The sequence below is a fragment of the Melanerpes formicivorus genome, unplaced genomic scaffold (assembly GCF_026170545.1).
Source record: "Melanerpes formicivorus ecotype bairdi unplaced genomic scaffold, bMelFor1.0.p_v2 SCAF_79, whole genome shotgun sequence".
Taxonomy (NCBI): Eukaryota; Metazoa; Chordata; class Aves; order Piciformes; family Picidae; genus Melanerpes; species Melanerpes formicivorus.
The window spans coordinates 2073143-2091223 of NW_027142431.1; the positions used below are offsets into that span (position 1 = coordinate 2073143).

General features: G+C 49.9%; 1 protein-coding gene across 5 annotated transcripts in view; it reads left to right on the top strand.

Moving 5' to 3' along the window:
• Positions 1–912: 912 nt before the first annotated feature.
• Positions 913–18081, top strand: part of MTDH (metadherin) — a 45913-nt gene continuing 28744 nt past the window's right edge. For 2 of the 5 annotated variants that reach the window (XM_068164301.1, XM_068164303.1), the window contains exons 1-2: positions 916–1690; positions 9874–9978. In XM_068164301.1, coding sequence (XP_068020402.1) covers positions 1286–1690; positions 9874–9978 — 510 coding nt within the window. In that variant the 5' untranslated portion in view covers positions 916–1285. Of the gene's footprint in view, positions 1691–9873; positions 9979–18081 lie in introns of all 5 variants that reach the window. The other 3 variants (XM_068164304.1, XM_068164302.1, XM_068164300.1) reach the window with 3 other exon arrangements.

The window sequence follows — 18081 nt, forward strand, 5'->3', positions numbered from 1 at the left end:
AATTTTTAAATAGTTTTAAATAGAGAAACATAGTTTGGGGTGTTGCTTATGACAAAGCCACTCTCAGTGGGATACACACTGCTGTGTTTTTCATACAGCTATTTAACTTGATGCCTGAAGCTAGCTTGTGGGAGCTGACATACAGCAACACATGGCTGGCAAAAAACGCCTGTGCTGTTGTATTACCTTGCCTGGTGTCTTTCCCCCCCCCCCCCCCAGCGTTTTCAACTGCTTGGTCTGGAGGAGCGAGGGCCTCTGAAGCCTGACCCGCAAGCGCCACAGCCCCGGCACGGCCCAGAGCCGCACCCGGATTGCCCCGGTGTCGGCAGCACCCACGCACCGCCACCTCACGGCGCCACATCGGAGCCGCGTCGCCTCTCTGGGGCAACGGCCAGCTGAAATAGCGCTGATCAGTGACCCTCACCGTGGACATGCACCCACGCCGCGGCGGGGGCTGGCGGCCGCCGCTGGGGCAGGGGCAGGGGCGCCGAGGCCGGCTCTCACCCCCCGCCTCAGCGCCGCGCCAGGCGCCGCTCGTACTCCACACGGCACCGACCTCTTTCGGCGGGGACTGCCCGCAAGGGAAGGGGCACGGCCCGCCGAAACCCCGGGAGAGGCTGACCGGCGGCCACCCCGCGCAGCCGCCACGGCCGGGCGCCAGCACCGCGCGAAGCGCCCGGGGGTCTCCCCTCCCCCCCGCAGGGGCGGCGCGGCCCCACCGCCGGGCGGGGCTCCTCGGCCGCCCGCTCCCCCGCCCCGGCCCCGGCCCCGGCCCCGCTCGGTGAGTGCCACGTCGCGGCTGCTCCCCGTACCGCCCCTCCGCGCCACCCCCTGCCTGCCCGCCGGCCGGCACCGCCCAGCACAGGGCAGGGCAGGGCAGGACGGGGCGAGGCAGGCAGGGAGGAGGAGGACGGCAGCGCCCGGCGGCTGCTGAGGGGTGGGAAGCGAGGAGCTCTGTCCCCGCCTTTCAGGCGTCAGCCTCCGGGCCGTGCGGGGCGCTGATGGCGAGGCGCTGATGGCGGCGCGCTGCGGCAGCGGCGGCTCCTCGGCGGGGCGGTGACGTTGCGCGGTCGGTGGAGGGCGGGGAGGAAGAGGAGGAGACCCGGGCGCCTCTAGGGCTGAGGCAGCTCCTTCCCGCTGAGGTGCCGCTCGCGTCCCGTCCTCCTCCCCCGCTGGCTCCGGCTCGGCCGGGCGACCGCGGCTCTCCTGAAGCCGCGATGCGCTCGGCCTGAGCGCTCCCTCGCTGCCCCGCCCGCTTTGGGCCTTCCCGGGGCAGGGGGCTGCGATGGCTGCGGAGGGCTGGCAGGAGACGGCGGCCCAGCAGGCCGAGGAGGCTGCGGCCCGGGTGCGGGACGTCCTGTCGGGCGGCCTAGGCCTGCTGCGTGCCGAGCTGGGCCTCGAGCTGGGCCTCGACCCGCAAGGCCTGCCCACCTGGCTCGCCCTGGTGGTCCCGGCCGCGCTGGGGCTGGGGCTGCTGGGGCTGTTGCTGGCCGTGGCCTGCGGGGGTGGCCTCCGTAAGAAGCCAGCGCGGAGCGCGGCGGAGAGGAAGGGTGAGGAGGCGGCCGGCGCGGGCCTGACAGCCGGCGGGAGCCAGGGCAAGTCGGCGGGCTCGGGCCCCGGGCAGCTGCACCTGAAGAGCGACGAGCAGAAGAAACGGAGCAAGAAGAAGCTGCCGGAGAAAGCGGCGCGGGTGAGGCGGGCTGCGGCGGCCGCAGCGCTCGGGAGGGAAGGGGTGAAGGGAGGCGGTGGGGCGGGGAGGCGGCTGGGCCCGGGTGCCGGCGGGGGATGGGGGATGAAAGGGCTCATTGACAGCCCCGGGGTGGGGACGGCGGCGTGTGCCGCGGCCCCCGGCCGGGAGCGGCGAGATGGCTGCGGGACGGCAGAGCGGAGGACGTGTCTGGCGAGCGGTCCCGAGCACGACTTTCCCCGTACCCTCTGCCCGGTGCCACCGGCTCGGTGAAACGTCTGCGGGTCGGATAGGAGCCGCTCGGAACGGGGGGAACCGACCGCAAGATCTGGAGGCCGTACAGCCTCCCCCGAGCCGCCGTGAGATTCACCTGGGTGCTATTTGCCAGCAAAAGGGATAGGGGAGTCCTGACTGTCTGCTCTGGAGCTCTATCGTGTCCCTTAGGTCACCCTAAACCTTCATCAAATGCTTGCAGGGTTAGGAAATAGCAGTGGAGACCTTAGCGACACAGAATTTCAAGCCAAGAGTGGCAGTCCAGGCAGGTACAGACCGCTGAAAGCAGCGTTGTAAGCCCCATAAATGCTGTGTTGATTCAAACTTGAGTAAGGCTTTTTGCTGCGTTTTTGACAGAGCATGTTAACATTAATCTCGTGGGGAGCCTGCCTCAGTAGGAATATGTCTGATTTAGTTGTTACAGTAAGGATCATCTCCTTTAATAAGGAAATCTGTGTCTTAGCAACCTCTTAAAAAACAGATCATTCCTGTCTTTTTTTTTTTTGTCCCCCTAAACCCTCACTATGTGGTGTAGGAACCTTCCAGCTTTGACAGCACTTGTGCACTTCACGAGAAAATTAGTAGCATGCAGAAACTACCAACTGCCCTTTTAAAGCTTCCAGTTACCACAGTTTTGGAACTCGAAGGGATTGCTTCAATAGCTTTTATGTTGTTAGTGTGTTTGTAATCCCATTTATGTCCAAATGGATTATAGGAATGAAAGTGCAGCAGATGTCCCCAGCTTGTTACAACTGTGTCTGTTAATTATATCTTGCTCTATAAAATCTGAATTGTTTACCTAATGACCAGAAAATGGGTTTATGCCTTCACTCCAGTCTGTGGCACCATTAAGGCTTGAGAAGTGTGGTTGTTGGGGTGTTCTTATGAGAAGTTAAGGCTAGATGTCTGAAACCACAAAAGTCTGCATACACTCTAAACCTGCTTATGAGAAGTGAACTTGCTGAAGTTGATTGTGAAAGTTGCAAGAGCGAATGCTGAGCGCCAAGAAGAGGAAGCATTGTGATTCAGAACCTTTCCACTGTAGCTAGATCTCCATTTTGGAGAAGGCCCATTTAAAGAGGCAGGGGTTTTTTGTCACCTTGAACAGCAAATCCTTCAAGTCTTAGTAGAGATTTTATTGTTTGTTTTTGTGTGTGTGTGATGCCTTTCTGAAAACAAATAATTTAGATTATTTTTTCCCCCATATTCTTTAAACTCCATTCTAAAAGCAAAGGTGCTTGGGGTGCTTGGTTGCATGGTTTAGTTGCATGGTTTAGTTGGTTGGGTGGTGTTGGATGATAGGTTGGACGCGATGATCTTGAAGGTCTCTTCCAACCTGGTTCATTCTGTTCTATTCAAAGCATAAACTCTTGCAAGTCATCACTGATGGCATTCAAAAGATGCCTCAGCAGAAGGGACAGTGAAGAGGTAGATGCACTTTTAACTTGGCAATGTTCTGCAGTGCAGGGCTTCAGGAAAGCAAACTTTGTGTTTTATATAAGGCTTAACTTGCTTTGTTTTTGGTGCATATAAATGCTTGCTCTTGCAGGTTTGGTTTACTCAAGCACAAAAGTTAAGTTAGGGCTATGTGAAAGCAACTCTTTTGATAATCAAAAGAGTAAAATAGGGGTGTTTTTTGGGGGGGTGTGAGGCTGTCCTTCTGTAGTAGTCAGATGGTCATTTTTGTAGCACTTTTATTTCTGTGCAGAGGTGAAACAGACCAAGCCAGCCTTCTCCAAAAAAAGAAAATGAACAAACTGAATCATTGACTGCAGTGCAAATAACTTCATAGCAGTGGCAGAGTTTAACAGGGCTGCTTCAAGCTTGGTTTCCAAGATCAGTTCCTCGAGACCTCTCTTAGCGTGTTCCAATGTTTTGTTTTTGACCTACGCAAGAAAGATTCCCCAAATGAGATTGGAAATCTGAAGACGCAGTAAAAATGCTTCCAGATTGCTGTCCAGTCATTGTTATCTTGTGGTTTTGTGTGCTCTGATGCTGAGGTCTGTGAAGGGAAAAGACTAAGCCTATTATCAGTAGATTTACAACAAGGCTTGCTATGCCAGGGTCTAGATTCCCATTGCAGGCATTTTGGAAAGCTTAGAGCAACTGGTGTGTAGCCTTTGAGAGCACGCTACAGATGTCTCATTAAAAGCTGTAAGGGTTACTTCAATCCAGAATTGCTGAGCTCATTGTCTGGCAGGTGATGTGTAACTGTCACCAGTCAGGGTCAGTCATACTCTTCACTGAACCCACTCTGAAGAGGGGCTAGTAAATTTGTTTTGCTGCACGTGGCTTGATTGGGTTCCTGCATAGGTAGGCTACAGCTGAAATGGTGTTTTTAGTAAAATAAGCTTGGTTGGCCAGCCCTGCCTTGGCTGGATACAGTAGCAGCTATGAGTTTCTGTTTATTTACTTGCTCTGGGCAGGCTGAGTTAAAACGAAGCTGAAACAGTTTAGCATTCATTAACACTATAGTTTAAAGAGTTGGTTCCAGCTTTCTTCAGCTGCTTGGAGCAAGGGAGTATCATGGTATCCTTGCTTTAGATTCTATGGATTAAACTTGAAGCTTCTTTTTTCTTTCTTTCTTGTTAATGAATGGGGCTTTTAGCTCCTGGCAGGGGCAAAGCTCTTTGTCTCCTGTTTAATTTCTTTCCAAAACCCTCTTCATCTTAAATCCCTTTCCCTTCTGAGTAATTGCTTTGCCTCTCTTCTGCTGGAGGTTTAAAAAGTGGAAAAAGGTGAAAATGTTCTTCCATGGCTTCTGTGCAGTCTGCAGAACACCACAGAAACTGGAGAGTGCTCTGCTACAGCTGTAGAAAGCAGCTCAAAGCATCTCTTGCTGAGACAGAAAATCCCCAGTTGACTGTGCACTTCCTGGGGTTTGAAGTACACCTGGACAGTCAATGCTGCACACGTTAGCAGGAGCATTTGCTTTTGAGAATTTTCATGCAGAACAAATAAGAAACTGACTTTTCAAGCTATGACTTTTCTGCTTGTTGCACTGAGAAATGCAGACAGACTTTCTCAGGCTTCCACCGGTAGGTGTTGGGTTTGTGTAGATGTTAATTGTCAAAGTGCAGGAGAAGCAGCACTGCAGGATCCTCCAGTGCTCAAAAGAGAAAATTGCTTTATTTCTCTTAAGAGAAGCTTACAGAAAATAATACTGATAAAAGGATTCTTTCACTGGCCAAAGATAATCTAAGTACCTTTATCTTCACAATGTGTAACTAAGGACTTTGGCTAATGCAGCCTTGGAAGGCTCAGATGATGGCAATTTCAGTACTGCCATTTGAAGTGTGAAGCTGAGTTATCCACTGCACTCCAATGTGTTTAAAGAACAATTTTTCTTCCATTTTAGCAGTCTTACCAAGCCCCTTTATTCTACTTCTGGATTATCTTAATGCCCTTAAATGAATGTGTGTGAAGAAGATTTGTTTAAATATTGAGCTTTTTAAGGTCAGCAGGCAAGAAAAGTGTTGAGGCATCAGCAGAGCTTTTGACAGAGCTATTTCTGCCTTGTTGCATCTTCCCTCTAGTTTTTAGGGGGGGGGGAAAGAGGCATGTACCAGACTGCACAATTTGAATGGATTAATGTTGTCAGTGGTGTTTAATGTCTTAGCAGAAACTTTCAATCTTTTTAGCTGTTGTCTTTTGGAAGAAACATTTCTGACTATTATAGGAAAAAAAACAACCCTTCCCTCTTCCCCACTTCTCTTGCTCATTTTGGTATAGCCCAGAATGGTCACATGAGTTTTGCTTGAAGTTCTATGATTCATCTGTGGGCAGAAAGTTAAACGTGGAAAAGCTCCTACAGGAAAAAGGAGACTACACAGTTCAGGGAGAAACATAGCAAAGTAGCAGGTTTTAATCATATTAGTGTGGGCTGTCCCTGCTCATGGCAGGGGGGTTGGAACTAGATGATCCTCGTGGTCCCTTCCAACCCTGACTGATACTATGACATTTCTAATGACTGTTGTCTACATAATGCTGTCAGCTCATCTGATTTTGAACAGTCAGGTGGATGGTGGGTTTTTTTCCCCCAGAGGGTTCTTAATGAATATGAATTAATTTATTACTTCAAAGAAATGGCTGAATTGGTTTTGCAATTAAAGAGGAAAACTTCTAGCTATTGAATTTCTGAGAGGGGATTAAAAAGGTGGCATTCAGTGCAGGGTTTGTGTGTATGGAGATTCAGGCTGGAGGTGAGGCGGAAGCTCTTCACTGTGAGAGTGGTGAAGGCCTGGAATGGGTTGTCCAGGGAGGTGGTTGAGGCCCCATCCCTGGAGGTGTTTAAGACCAGACTGGATGATAGGACTGTGATAGGACTGGGGAGGATGGAGCAAAACTAGAAATGGGTAGATTGAGCTTGGATGTTAGGAAGAAGTTGTTACCCATGAGAGTGGTGAGAGACTGGCACGGATTGCCCAGGGAGGTGGTGGAAGCCTCCTGCCTGGAGGGTTTTGCAGCCAGGCTGGCTGTGGCTGTGAGCAAGCTGCTGTAGTGTGAGGTGTCCCTGGCCATGGCAGAGGGGTTGGAACTAGATGATCTTTGTGGTCCCTTCCAACCCTGGCTGATACTATGAACAGCAAAGAAGCAAAGCAAGGTACAGAATCGAAAGTTAGTTGATTTGAAACATTTTTGACAGGACTCCAGCAGTAGATGCAGCAAATCTGTTACCTAAATCTACTGGCAAATAGCTTAGAAATAGTGATTCTTTCACCAGCTTGAGATCTTAAACGTTGGTCATGGGTGCCAGCATGGTCTGAAAGGCTCCACACCACAAATACCATGACTGTGCAGAATTTGGAGGCAGCAGAGGCGTTGGAGAACTGCTTTTTGGCAGCAGGCTGTTTGCAAGATTGAATGTCAGGTCTTTGGAATCCTCTTGGAGTTGAGTGCTGTGAGCTTTTGCTGAGAGAACTTTCAGAGCTGGGAGGCACAGGTCTGGAAAATACAGCTTGTTTTTAAAATGCTGTGAGAAATGTACTGCAACTTAGATGTGCAAAGCCTACTTTGAACCCTGGGGGTTGCAGGAGATGAGTGGTTATTTGACCTGGGCTTTCAATTTCTATTAATAGTTACAAAATCAGAGGTTGGCATACTGGCTAACTACAGGAAGGATTACTATGGTATGCACTGCTGAAATCATAGCAAGGGTGATTTGCAAGCATGATATATAACATGGTAAGAGATACAAGCCTGTGCCACTGAAACTGAGGATCAGATCTGTTGCTCAAAGCAATAGGTCACGTTAAGCTGGAACATAGGCTTTGCTCAGAGCACTCAGGTCCATGTGATAGAGAGTGAAAAGAGCTTTTGTTTCTTTAATAGCAAAAATAAGGACAGTCCAGTTTGAACTTCATTTTGAAAGCAATTGCAGAAATTGATGCAACTAGGAAGTACTTGTTTATGCTTGATGTCTTTATTTTCAGTCTGAATCACTGTGAGCATGAATCAGTATGGAATTTGGAGGGCCTCAGTTGCTACTCTTGACAGTTGTTTTTCACTCAGAGAAATAAATGCCTGACAATCACATAAAGCTTTGCTTATGTTCATCTTTTCTGTAGTTAAGCACAGGAACTTCAGTCAGAGTAGTTTGTTCATGATAAACAACCTAAGCAAAACTGTAGTAATGCTTTTAGGAATCATATGGAATGGCTTAGCTTGGCAGGGACCTCATGGGCAGGGATGCCTCTCAACTAGACTCAGCTGCTCAAGGCCTCATCTAACCTGGCTTTCAACATCCCCAGGGAGGAGGCAGCCACAACCTCCCTGGGCAGCCTATTCAGAGTCTCACCACCCTCACACTGAAGAACTTCTTCCTCAGATCTGGTCCAAGCTTACTCTCCTTCAGCGTCAAACCATTCCCCATGTCCTGTCTCTAGACACCCTCAGGAAAAGTCCCTCTGCAGCCTTCCTCTAGGATTTCTTCAGGGGTTGGAAGGCAGCAGGTCCCCCCAGAGTCTTCTCCCCTCCAAACACCCCCAGCTCCCTCAACCTGTCCATATAGCAGAGCTGCTCCAGTCCTTGGATCATCTTTGTGGCCTCCTCTGGATTCACCCCAGCAGCTCTGTGTCCTTCTGCTGCTGAGGACACCAGAACTGGAGGCAGGATTGGAGGTGGGGTCTCAGCAGAGCAGAGTCAAGGGGCAGAATCCCCTCTCTTGCCCTGCTGCCCACACTCCTCTGGCTGCAGCCCAGCACACAGCTGCCTGCTGGGCTGCATGAGGGCACTGCTGGCTCCTGGGGAGCTGCTCAGCACCCCCAAGTCTCTTTCTTCAGAGCTGCTCTCAGCCCACTCTGCACCCAGCCTGGATTTGTGCCTGGGGTTGGCCCAATGTAGATGCAGGACTAAGATGTCTGCCTTTGCTGTCAAAGGTGATGATAATTTAAGGACCAATTTAACGACTCCAGAGTTTTAACCTTCTGTGTTAAATAATGCATGCTAATTTTCTTTCCTTTATTATGTGAGGGGAAAAGGGTAGAATAATGTAGCACCTATAATCAAATCTGTCTGAAAAGAACAATGGGATGTCATGTGTAGTCAAGCTTTGTGTTTGACTTCTAATTTCTGTTCTACTATGAAGCTGAACTTGCTAAGGAAATGAGCTGTGAGGGATCTGCAGAAATTGCTGCAATTTGGTCAAGGTAGAAATGACTTTAAAAATTCAGCCTGTTGTTAAACTGCTGCTAAGTGGTAATTGTGTTCATTTCATTAGGTAATGCATGGCACATCAGCTGTAGCTGTTCTGAAACCTGGGGATTCTCAGAAATCTACCTTCTGAGAAGCAATTCTTGTATTGAGTGGGATTAAGATAGACTCACAGGGCATTAGGGGTTGGAAGGGACCTCCAGAGATCAGCCAGTCCAACCCCCCTGCCACAGCAGCATCACCCAGGGCAGGTCACACAGGAATGCATCCAGGTGAGGTTGGAATGTCTCCAGAGGAGACTCCACAACCTCTCTGGGCAGCCTGTTCCAGGGCTCTGTCCCCCTCACAGGGAAAAAGTTTTCCCATCTGTTCCTGTGGCACCTCCTCTGCTCCAGCTTGTCCCCAGTGCCCCTTGTGCTGTCCTTGGACATCCCTGAGCAGAGCCTGGCTCTGTCCTTCTGACACTGCCCTGCACATCTTTATCACCAGGAATGAGGGCAGCCCTCAGACTCCTCTGCTCCAAGCTACAGAGCCCTCAGCTCCCTCCAGTCTACTCATAAGGAAGATGTTCCACTGCTTTAACCATTTCTGTGGCTCTGCACTGGAGTCTCACAAGCAGTTCCCTGAGGTCCTTCCTGAACTGAGGGGCCCAGAACTGGACACAATATTCCAGATGTGGCCTCACCAGGGCAGAGCAGAAGGGCAGGAGAGCCTCTGTCAACCCACTCACCATACCCCTTCTAATCCACCCTAGGATGCCCTTGGCCTTCTTGGCCACAAGAGCACAATGCTGGCTCCTGGGCATCTTTTGCAGCAGGACTCCCTAGTCCTTTTCCCCTTCCCTGCTCTCTAACAGGTTGTTTCCAACCTCTCCTGCTCCATGGGGTTGTTCTTTCCGAGATGCAAGACTCTACCCTTGTCCTTGTTGGATTTCATTCCATTTTCCCCTGCCCAACTCAGGACAGCCTGAGGGGGTTGTTAGCCACTCCTACCAGTTTGGTGTCATCAGCAAACCTGCTGACAGTGCCCTCTGTGCCCTCAGTCAGGTCATTGATGAACATATTGAATAGTCCTGGGGGAGGAGACCCGTTTCCTTTCTGTTTGGTGAATACAGCTTTGCAGTAGCTCTTTTCTGAGCGCCAGTCCATGGTTGTGACTGCTTTACTTCGTCTTGTGAGCCTTTTCCAGTCAGCCCATTTCAGCTAACAGTGTCATTTGAGCTTTGCTTCATCTGCTTTCTCCAATGCTTTTATCCTTCACAGCCTAATGGACGCTCTTTCCTTGACGTGTCTGAGGATGAAGTCATCCAACCTGTCCGGAAGGACACCGCGAAGCAGCCTGTGGAGACAGAAAAGAAGAATGAAAAGGTCAGTTTGTGGGCTGTGAAACAACAATGCCACGCTTCACAGTGCACAGCATTGCAGTGTCTCACAGCTATTGGTGATTTGAAATGCTGTGACTTACAGGAGTGCAGAGTGCGAATCGGTTTGGGGCTTGGAAAGAGTGGAAGGAATAGCTTCTTAACTTCTCACATCGTAGAATCAATAAGCTTGGGAAAGACCTCCTGACTAACCAAACCATGGCTCCAAGTGCCACATCCAGTCCTTTTTTGAACATCCCCAGTGATGGTGACTCCACCACCTCCCTGGGCAGCACATTCCAATGGGCAATTCCTCTTTCTGGGAAGAATTTTCTCCTCACCTCCAGTCTAAACCTCCCCTGGCACAGCTTGAGACTGTGTCCTCTTGTTCTGCACAGATTCACAACAGGGAGCTAGCTACTGGTTTGATGATATAATCTACTGGAATGAACAATTCTGCTTAATATTTGAGTTTCCTCTGCAGTTCAGGGCAGAATTCAATGCTGAGTAGAGTGGAATGGAATGGAATAGAATGAACCAGGTTGGAAGAGACCATTGAGTCCAACTAATCACCCAACACCATCTAATCAACTAAACCATGGCACCAAGTGCCTCATCCAGGCTCTACCTAAACACCTCCAGTGATGGTAACTCCACCACCTCCCTGGGCAGCACATCCCAATGGCCAATCACTCTCTCTGTGTAGAATTTCCTCTTAACATCCAGCCTAAACCTCCCCTGACACAGCTTGAGACTGTGTCCTCTTGTTCTGGTGCTGGTTGCCTGGGAGAAGAGACCAACCCCCACCTGGCTACAACCTCCCTTCAGGGAGTTGTAGAGAGCAATGAGGTCTCCCCTGAGCCTCCTCTTCTCCAGGCTAAGCAACCCCAGCTCCCTCAGCCTCTCCTCCCAGGGCTGTGCTCCAGACCCCTCCCCAGCTTTGTTGCCCTTCTCTGGACACCTTCCAGCATCTCAATGTCCTTCTTAAACTGAAGAGCCCAAAACTAGACACAAGACTCATGGTGTGGCCTAACCAGTGCTGAGCACAGGGCAGAATGACCTCCCTGCTCCTGCTGGCCACACTGTTCCTGATGCAGGCCAGGATGCCATCGGCCTTCTTGGCTAGATAGGCACACTGCTGGTTCATGTTCAGCTGCTGTCAACCAGTACCCAAAGATCCCTTTCTGCCTGGCTACATTGTGACAGAGTATTTGCATGAAGCCATCCTCTCTCTCCACCTCCTTACTAAACACTGATGGTTCACCATGTGAAAATGAAGTTTGTGTTTCATCCTCTGCTGGCTTCTGTGGGGATGCAGCATAATGATAGTATTGTTAAGGGGCTTGGAAAAGGTCTGACAACTGGGGAAGGGGGGGGGGCAACTATTGAAAGGATTAAGACCATGTGCCTGCTTATTTCTTTTGTCAGAGGTATCCATTAGTGAGTGGAGTCCTTAATTTCTGCTGACAAATATGGGCTTTGAATTCCAGTGTGAGCTTTTTGTTATGCAGATTGAACAGCTACATTAAAAACAACTTTTTTTTCCCTAAGCTTGCCCTGTGGCTTTATCTGAAAGGTAACCATGCTGATGGCAGTTATTTTACTGCACTGTGAGGGCTAAGACCTTCTAGCCTGAGAATAAAAGCTGTTGTTTGTGGGCAGTGTGGATATCTTTTTGGGGTAGGCCTTTGACATTCATTCTTGAACTCAGCTCTTTTGCTGATGTTGTGCATAAATGTTCCTGCTGTTGTGGGTTTCTGATTTCCACAACAAGGTGGATTTGTTGTAACTATACTGAGGAGTGTTGGAAATGTAAATAGCTGTGCATAGAGACTCAGAAATCACTAGCTGATTGCTGCAATTTCATAGAATTGTCAGGGTTGGAAAGGACCTCAAGGATCAGCCAGTTCTAGTCCCCCTGCTGTGAGCAGGGACTCCTCACACTACAGCAGGTTGCTCACAGCCAGCCTGGCTGCAAAAACCTCCAGGCAGGAGGCTTCTACCACCTCCCTGGGCAACCTGTGCCAGGCTCTCACCACCCTCATGGGGAACTACTTCTTCCTAACATCCAAACTCAATCTACCCATTTCTAGTTTGTTTCCATTGCCCCCAGTCCTGTCACTCCCTGACACTCTCAAAAGTCCCTCCCCAGCTTTCTTGGAGCCCCCTTTCAGATACTGGAAGGCCACAATGAGTTCTCCTGGGAGCCTTCTCTGAACTGAACTGAACAACCCCAACTCTCTCAGCCTGTTCTCACAGGAGAGGAGCTCCAGCCCTCTACTCATCCTCCTGGCCCTTCTCTGGACATGTTTAGCTAATTCAAGCTTTAACTTACTTGACTAACTCATTTTGTGGTTATTTTGTTGGCCAAGAGACCAAATCCTGTTAGCTGGCTGTAGAGTTCTAAACATTTTTAGCATTGACAAATGGAGTTCTCTGTGAAATGGGCTTGGTCTACACTTTCATGCTGCACACTTTCCCTTTCCTCTTCTCCACATGTCACTGTCAGATTGACTTTGGGGTGGTTTTTCAACAACAAACCCAAATTAGATCCTGAAGGAATAACTGTAGTTTTCTTCCCAGCTTCTACTTTACCTCAAGCAGGTTTCTAAGTAGGTGCAGTGTTCAAATGCTGAACTCGAGCTTAACTCTGAAGTTGCAAACATAGAATCATAGAATCATTAAGGTTGGAGAAGACCTCTAAGATCATCCAGTTCAACCTTCTACCCAACACCTCCAGGATCACTAGATCATGTCCAAAAGTGCAACACCTACTCATTTCTTGAACACCTCCAGGGATGGTGACTTCACCACTTCCCTGGGCAGCCTGCTTCAATGCCTCACCACTCTTTCTCAAAAGAAATTCTTCTTAATACCCAACCTGAACTTCCCCTGATGCAGCTTGAGGCAATTACCTCTTCTCCTGTCATTAGTTGCTTGGAAGAAGAGGCCAACATCAGCCTTACTACAACCTCCTTTCTGGTAGCTGTATAGAGCAACAGCTCTATAGAGTGATCTAGCTGGAGTCAGAGTGGCTGGAGAGCAGCCAAGCAGAAAGGGACCTGGGGGTAGTGGTTGACAGCAGCTGAACCTGAGCCAGCAGTGTGCCTATCTAGCCAAGAAGGCCAATGGCATCCTGGCCTGCATCAGGAACAGTGTGACCAGCAGGAGCAGGGAAGTCATTCTGCCTCTGTGTTATGCCCTGGTTAGGCCACACCTTGAGTCCTGTGTCCAGTTCTGGGCCCCTCAATTTAAGAAGGACATCGAGACTCTTGAATGTGTCCAGAGAAGGGCAATGAGGCTGGGGAGGGGTCTGGAGCACAGCCCTGTGAGGAGAGGCTGAGGGAGCTGGGGTTGCTAGCCTGGAGGAGAGGAGGTTCAGGGGAGACCTTCTTGCTCTTTACAGCTCCCTGAAGGGAGGTTATAGCCAGGTGGGGGTTGGTCTCTTCTCCCAGGCAAGCAGCACCAGAACAAGAGGACACAGTCTCAAGCTGTGCCATGGGAGGTTTAGGCTGGAGGTGAGGAGCAAGTTCTTCCCAGAAAGAGGAATTGGCCATTGGAATGTGCTGCCCAGGGAGGTGGTGGAGTCCCCATCCCTGGAGGTGTTCAATAAAGGCTTGGATATGGCACTTGGTGCCATGGTTTAGTTAGTCATGAGGTGTTGGGTGATAGGTTGGACTCAATGATCTCTGAGGTCTTTTTCAACCTTGTTGATTCTGTGACTTAAAATACTAAGTGGGAGCTGCAGCTCCAGGAGCTCAGTACCACCACAGGGCTATGGATGCTTATTCAACCATCTATGGTTCTGTATCACTTCAGGGAGCCCTGGGCAAAGCACAGTTGGGTTAGGAGTTGATTGTTACCCCTCACTTAAAAAGGTAGCCAAGAGCTTTCTTTAACCTATAGGCAGCTCTACAGGCTTCCCTTCAGCTGGTTAAGCCTCTGGGGGAATCCATTGCATTTGGAAGGTTACAAACCTCCTAAGAAGGTTGTAGGGGGTCCTGTATGTGTGGTTTTGTATGGCTTGGGATGGGCGGGATGAGTCAGTGGGTGGGATTTCAGTAGCATGTGCATGTGTCTAGCATTCTCAATGCACAGAATCTACATCAGCCAGCAGTGTGCTCCTGCAGCCCAGAAGGGAAACTGGATCCTGGGCTGCATCAAGAGGAGTGTAGCCAGCAGGGAAAGGGAGGGGATTCTGTCCCTTTCCTCTGCTCTTGTGAGGCCCCACCTTGAATATTGCATCCAGTTTTTCTGTCCCCAGCATAAGGACACACAGCTGCTGTGGGAGTAAGTCCAGAGGAAGGCCACAAAGATGATCCAAGGGCTGAAACACCTCTGCTGTGAGGACAGGCTGAGAGAGGTGGGGGTGTTCAGCCTGGAGAAGAGCAGGCTCCAGGGGAACCTTAGAGCTGCCTTCCAGTACCTGAAGGGATCCTAGAGGAAGGCTGCAGAGGGACTTCTCCTGAGGGTGACTAGAGACAGGACAAGGAGGAATGATTTGAAGTTGAGGGAGAGCAGGGTTGGACTGGATCTGAGGAAGAAGTTCTTCAGTCCAAGGGTGGTGATACTCTGGAATAGGCTCCCAGGGAGATTGTGGCTGCCTCCTCCCTGGATATGTTCACAGCTGGGTTGGATGAGGCCTGGAGCAGCTGAATCTAGCTGAGAGGTGTCCCTGCCCATTGCAGGGAGGTTGAAGCAGATGGTCTCTGAGGTCCCTTCCAACCTGAGCCATTCTAGGGTTTATGTATGTTTTTTAAATGCTTGACTCTATGCTTTCAGTGAAAACCACACCCTCTTGTGTTTCTGTATTTCTTATCTGCTTCTGGAGTGTGAATTCCATGGATGTTTTTTCAGGATAGTAATTTCAGTTGTATCCTCTTGTTGAAAGCTTTGGGTAATGTCTGGGTTGCTGTTAGGGTTTATGATTCTCTTGGCACTGTGAAGAGTTTCTTCTTTTGCACAGTACAGTGGTTTGGTTTAGGTTTTTAGTGTAAGGAGCTAAGAAGTGCCTCTGTGGGTGAGCTTGCAGGATGTTAAATTTCACTGCCTTGTCTGTTTGCAGACTCACAGCTGCCTTGTCTTGAGTACTAGAAATAAGCAGACCATCGAGTCACCATCACTGGAGGTGTTCAGGAGGAGACTTGATGGGGTGCTTGGTGCCATGGTTTAGTTGATTAGATGGTGTTGGATGATCCTGAAGGTCTCTTCCAACCCCTCCTCTCCTTTTCCCTCCTCTCCTTTTCCCTCCTCTCCTTTTCCCTCCTCTCCTTTTCCCTCCTCTCCTTTTCCCTCCTCTCCTTTTCCCTCCTCTCCTTTTCCCTCCTCTCCTTTTCCCTCCTCTCCTTTTCCCTCCTCTCCTTTTCCCTCCTCTCCTTTTCCCTCCTCTCCTTTTCCCTCCTCTCCTTTTCCCTCCTCTCCTTTTCCCTCCTCTCCTTTTCCCTCCTCTCCTTTTCCCTCCTCTCCTTTTCCCTCCTCTCCTTTTCCCTCCTCTCCTTTTCCCTCCTCTCCTTTTCCCTCCTCTCCTTTTCCCTCCTCTCCTTTTCCCTCCTCTCCTTTTCCCTCCTCTCCTTTTCCCTCCTCTCCTTTTCCCTCCTCTCCTTTTCCCTCCTCTCCTTTTCCCTCCTCTCCTTTTCCCTCCTCTCCTTTTCCCTCCTCTCCTTTTCCCTCCTCTCCTTTTCCCTCCTCTCCTTTTCCCTCCTCTCCTTTTCCCTCCTCTCCTTTTCCCTCCTCTCCTTTTCCCTCCTCTCCTTTTCCCTCCTCTCCTTTTCCCTCCTCTCCTTTTCCCTCCTCTCCTTTTCCCTCCTCTCCTTTTCCCTCCTCTCCTTTTCCCTCCTCTCCTTTTCCCTCCTCTCCTTTTCCCTCCTCTCCTTTTCCCTCCTCTCCTTTTCCCTCCTCTCCTTTTCCCTCCTCTCCTTTTCCCTCCTCTCCTTTTCCCTCCTCTCCTTTTCCCTCCTCTCCTTTTCCCTCCTCTCCTTTTCCCTCCTCTCCTTTTCCCTCCTCTCCTTTTCCCTCCTCTCCTTTTCCCTCCTCTCCTTTTCCCTCCTCTCCTTTTCCCTCCTCTCCTTTTCCCTCCTCTCCTTTTCCCTCCTCTCCTTTTCCCTCCTCTCCTTTTCCCTCCTCTCCTTTTCCCTCCTCTCCTTTTCCCTCCTCTCCTTTTCCCTCCTCTCCTTTTCCCTCCTCTCCTTTTCCCTCCTCTCCTTTTCCCTCCTCTCCTTTTCCCTCCTCTCCTTTTCCCTCCTCTCCTTTTCCCTCCTCTCCTTTTCCCTCCTCTCATCCTGGATGAGGAAGGAAGGTTTATTTTTCTATTGTCCTTGCATGGGGGACACTGCATCCTAAAGACTTAAAAGATGTGGCAGGCCTGCTGAGTTCCTCAGGTGCTCTTTAAATGGTGGCAGAGCCCACACTGGCAACTTCCTAGGTTGCAGAGGGTGACACTTTGAAGGAGTAGGCTTCTCCAGAATGCCCAGCTAGCTTGCTCACTAACCTTTAGCATCACTTGTTGGGTTAGTCAGTTTGGTACTGAGGTGGCAACTGTTCAGAGCAGTGAGTTTGGCAGATGGGTGAGGAAATTGGGGTAACTAATTATGGTTCTGGTTTCTCAAATCAGGTTCTAGTAACTCAGATCAGGGAAGTAAATATGTTTTCAAAATGGGGATTTTTTTTTTTTTGGGCTTCTCAAAACCAGCATTTGTTAGTAACAAGCTTATTTTTAAACCTGTTAAGCTCTGAGGCTTTCATGGGAAGTGTGACATTTCATGTTGGTGCCTCTGTAGATGGTAGCTATTTAAGAAACTGGAGTTATGACTTGGAGGAGCAGTCCTCTTAAACTGCCCGTTGGGAGACCTCTGGCACTGAAAGGACACCCAAAATGACTTCAGAAAATAACAGGGCTTTGTGGGTGGGAGCTTGGAAGACCTCAACTTCCATTCCCAGTGCAGCTGAAAATAGGAACAAACTTAACTAATCCTCAGCTTGAGCTCCAAGAAGCAATTCATAACTGCTTTTTCATGCTGTTTTTCACTTTGCTTTTTAATTTGCTCCTTAGAAGGTGCTCCAGCAAATAATTTGGCTTGTTTCTATTCTTGGAAATAATTCTTCTTGGGTTGCTTTTGAACTCTGCCCTTCTCCTTTGGAGGCTTTTCAGAAATGAGATAGCTGCTCTGTGGGTAAAGGTAGCAGTGAACAAACCAGTGAGATGGTTCAGTGTGGCTCCATCTGTGTTGGGGATGCCCTAGGGCTGTGAGCCATGAGTTAACCCTTTGGTTCCTAAGTGTTAGAGATGTTTTGGTGCTGCCTTGTATCTAAACAGTGATGTTTTGGTGCTGCACTAGCAGGCTAAACTGCTTCCAGCAGCCATGGAGGTGCTGGAATATGTCCAGAGAAAGGCCATGAGGATGAGCAGAGGGCTGGTGCACCTCTGTTATGAGGACAGACTGAGAGTTGGGGCTGTTCAGTCTGGAGAAGAGAAGGCTCCCAGGAGACCTTCTTGTGGCCTTCCAGTATCTGAAGGGGGCTACAAGAAAGCTGGGGAGGGATGTTTTAGGGTGTCAGGGAGTGATAGGACTGGGGGGGGAATGGAGCAAAACTAGAAAAGGGTAGATTCAGTTTGGATGTGAGGAAGAAGTTGTTCCCCATGAGGGTGGTGAGAGACTGGCACAGGTTGCCCAGGGAGGTGGTGGAAGCCTCATGCCTGAAGGTGTTTGCAGCCAGGCTGGCTGTGGCTGTGAGCAACCTGCTGTAGTGTGAGGTGTCCCTGGCCATGGCAGGGGGGTTGGAACTGGCTGATCCTTCAGAATCCTTGACCCTAACAATTCTGTGATTCTGTGTTGAAGCTACCAGACACTTTTTGGGCATGCTGACTCCAAGACAAGTGAGCTGCATGTCCTTGTGTGCCCATAAGTTATCTGCTGCAACTGTGGTGATGATTTTAGGTGTTAGGACTGCTAGATTCTGGAGAGGTTGTTTCACTTGTCTTGGCCATCTAAGAGTAGGTAATAGTAGAGCTCAAAGTCATGTATAAAGCTGACAATTGTTAGTCCTCCTCTGAAATAGAGAGAGCCACCACTCTCAGAATCTCCTTTTTCAGGTGTTCCAAAGAGTGAATCAG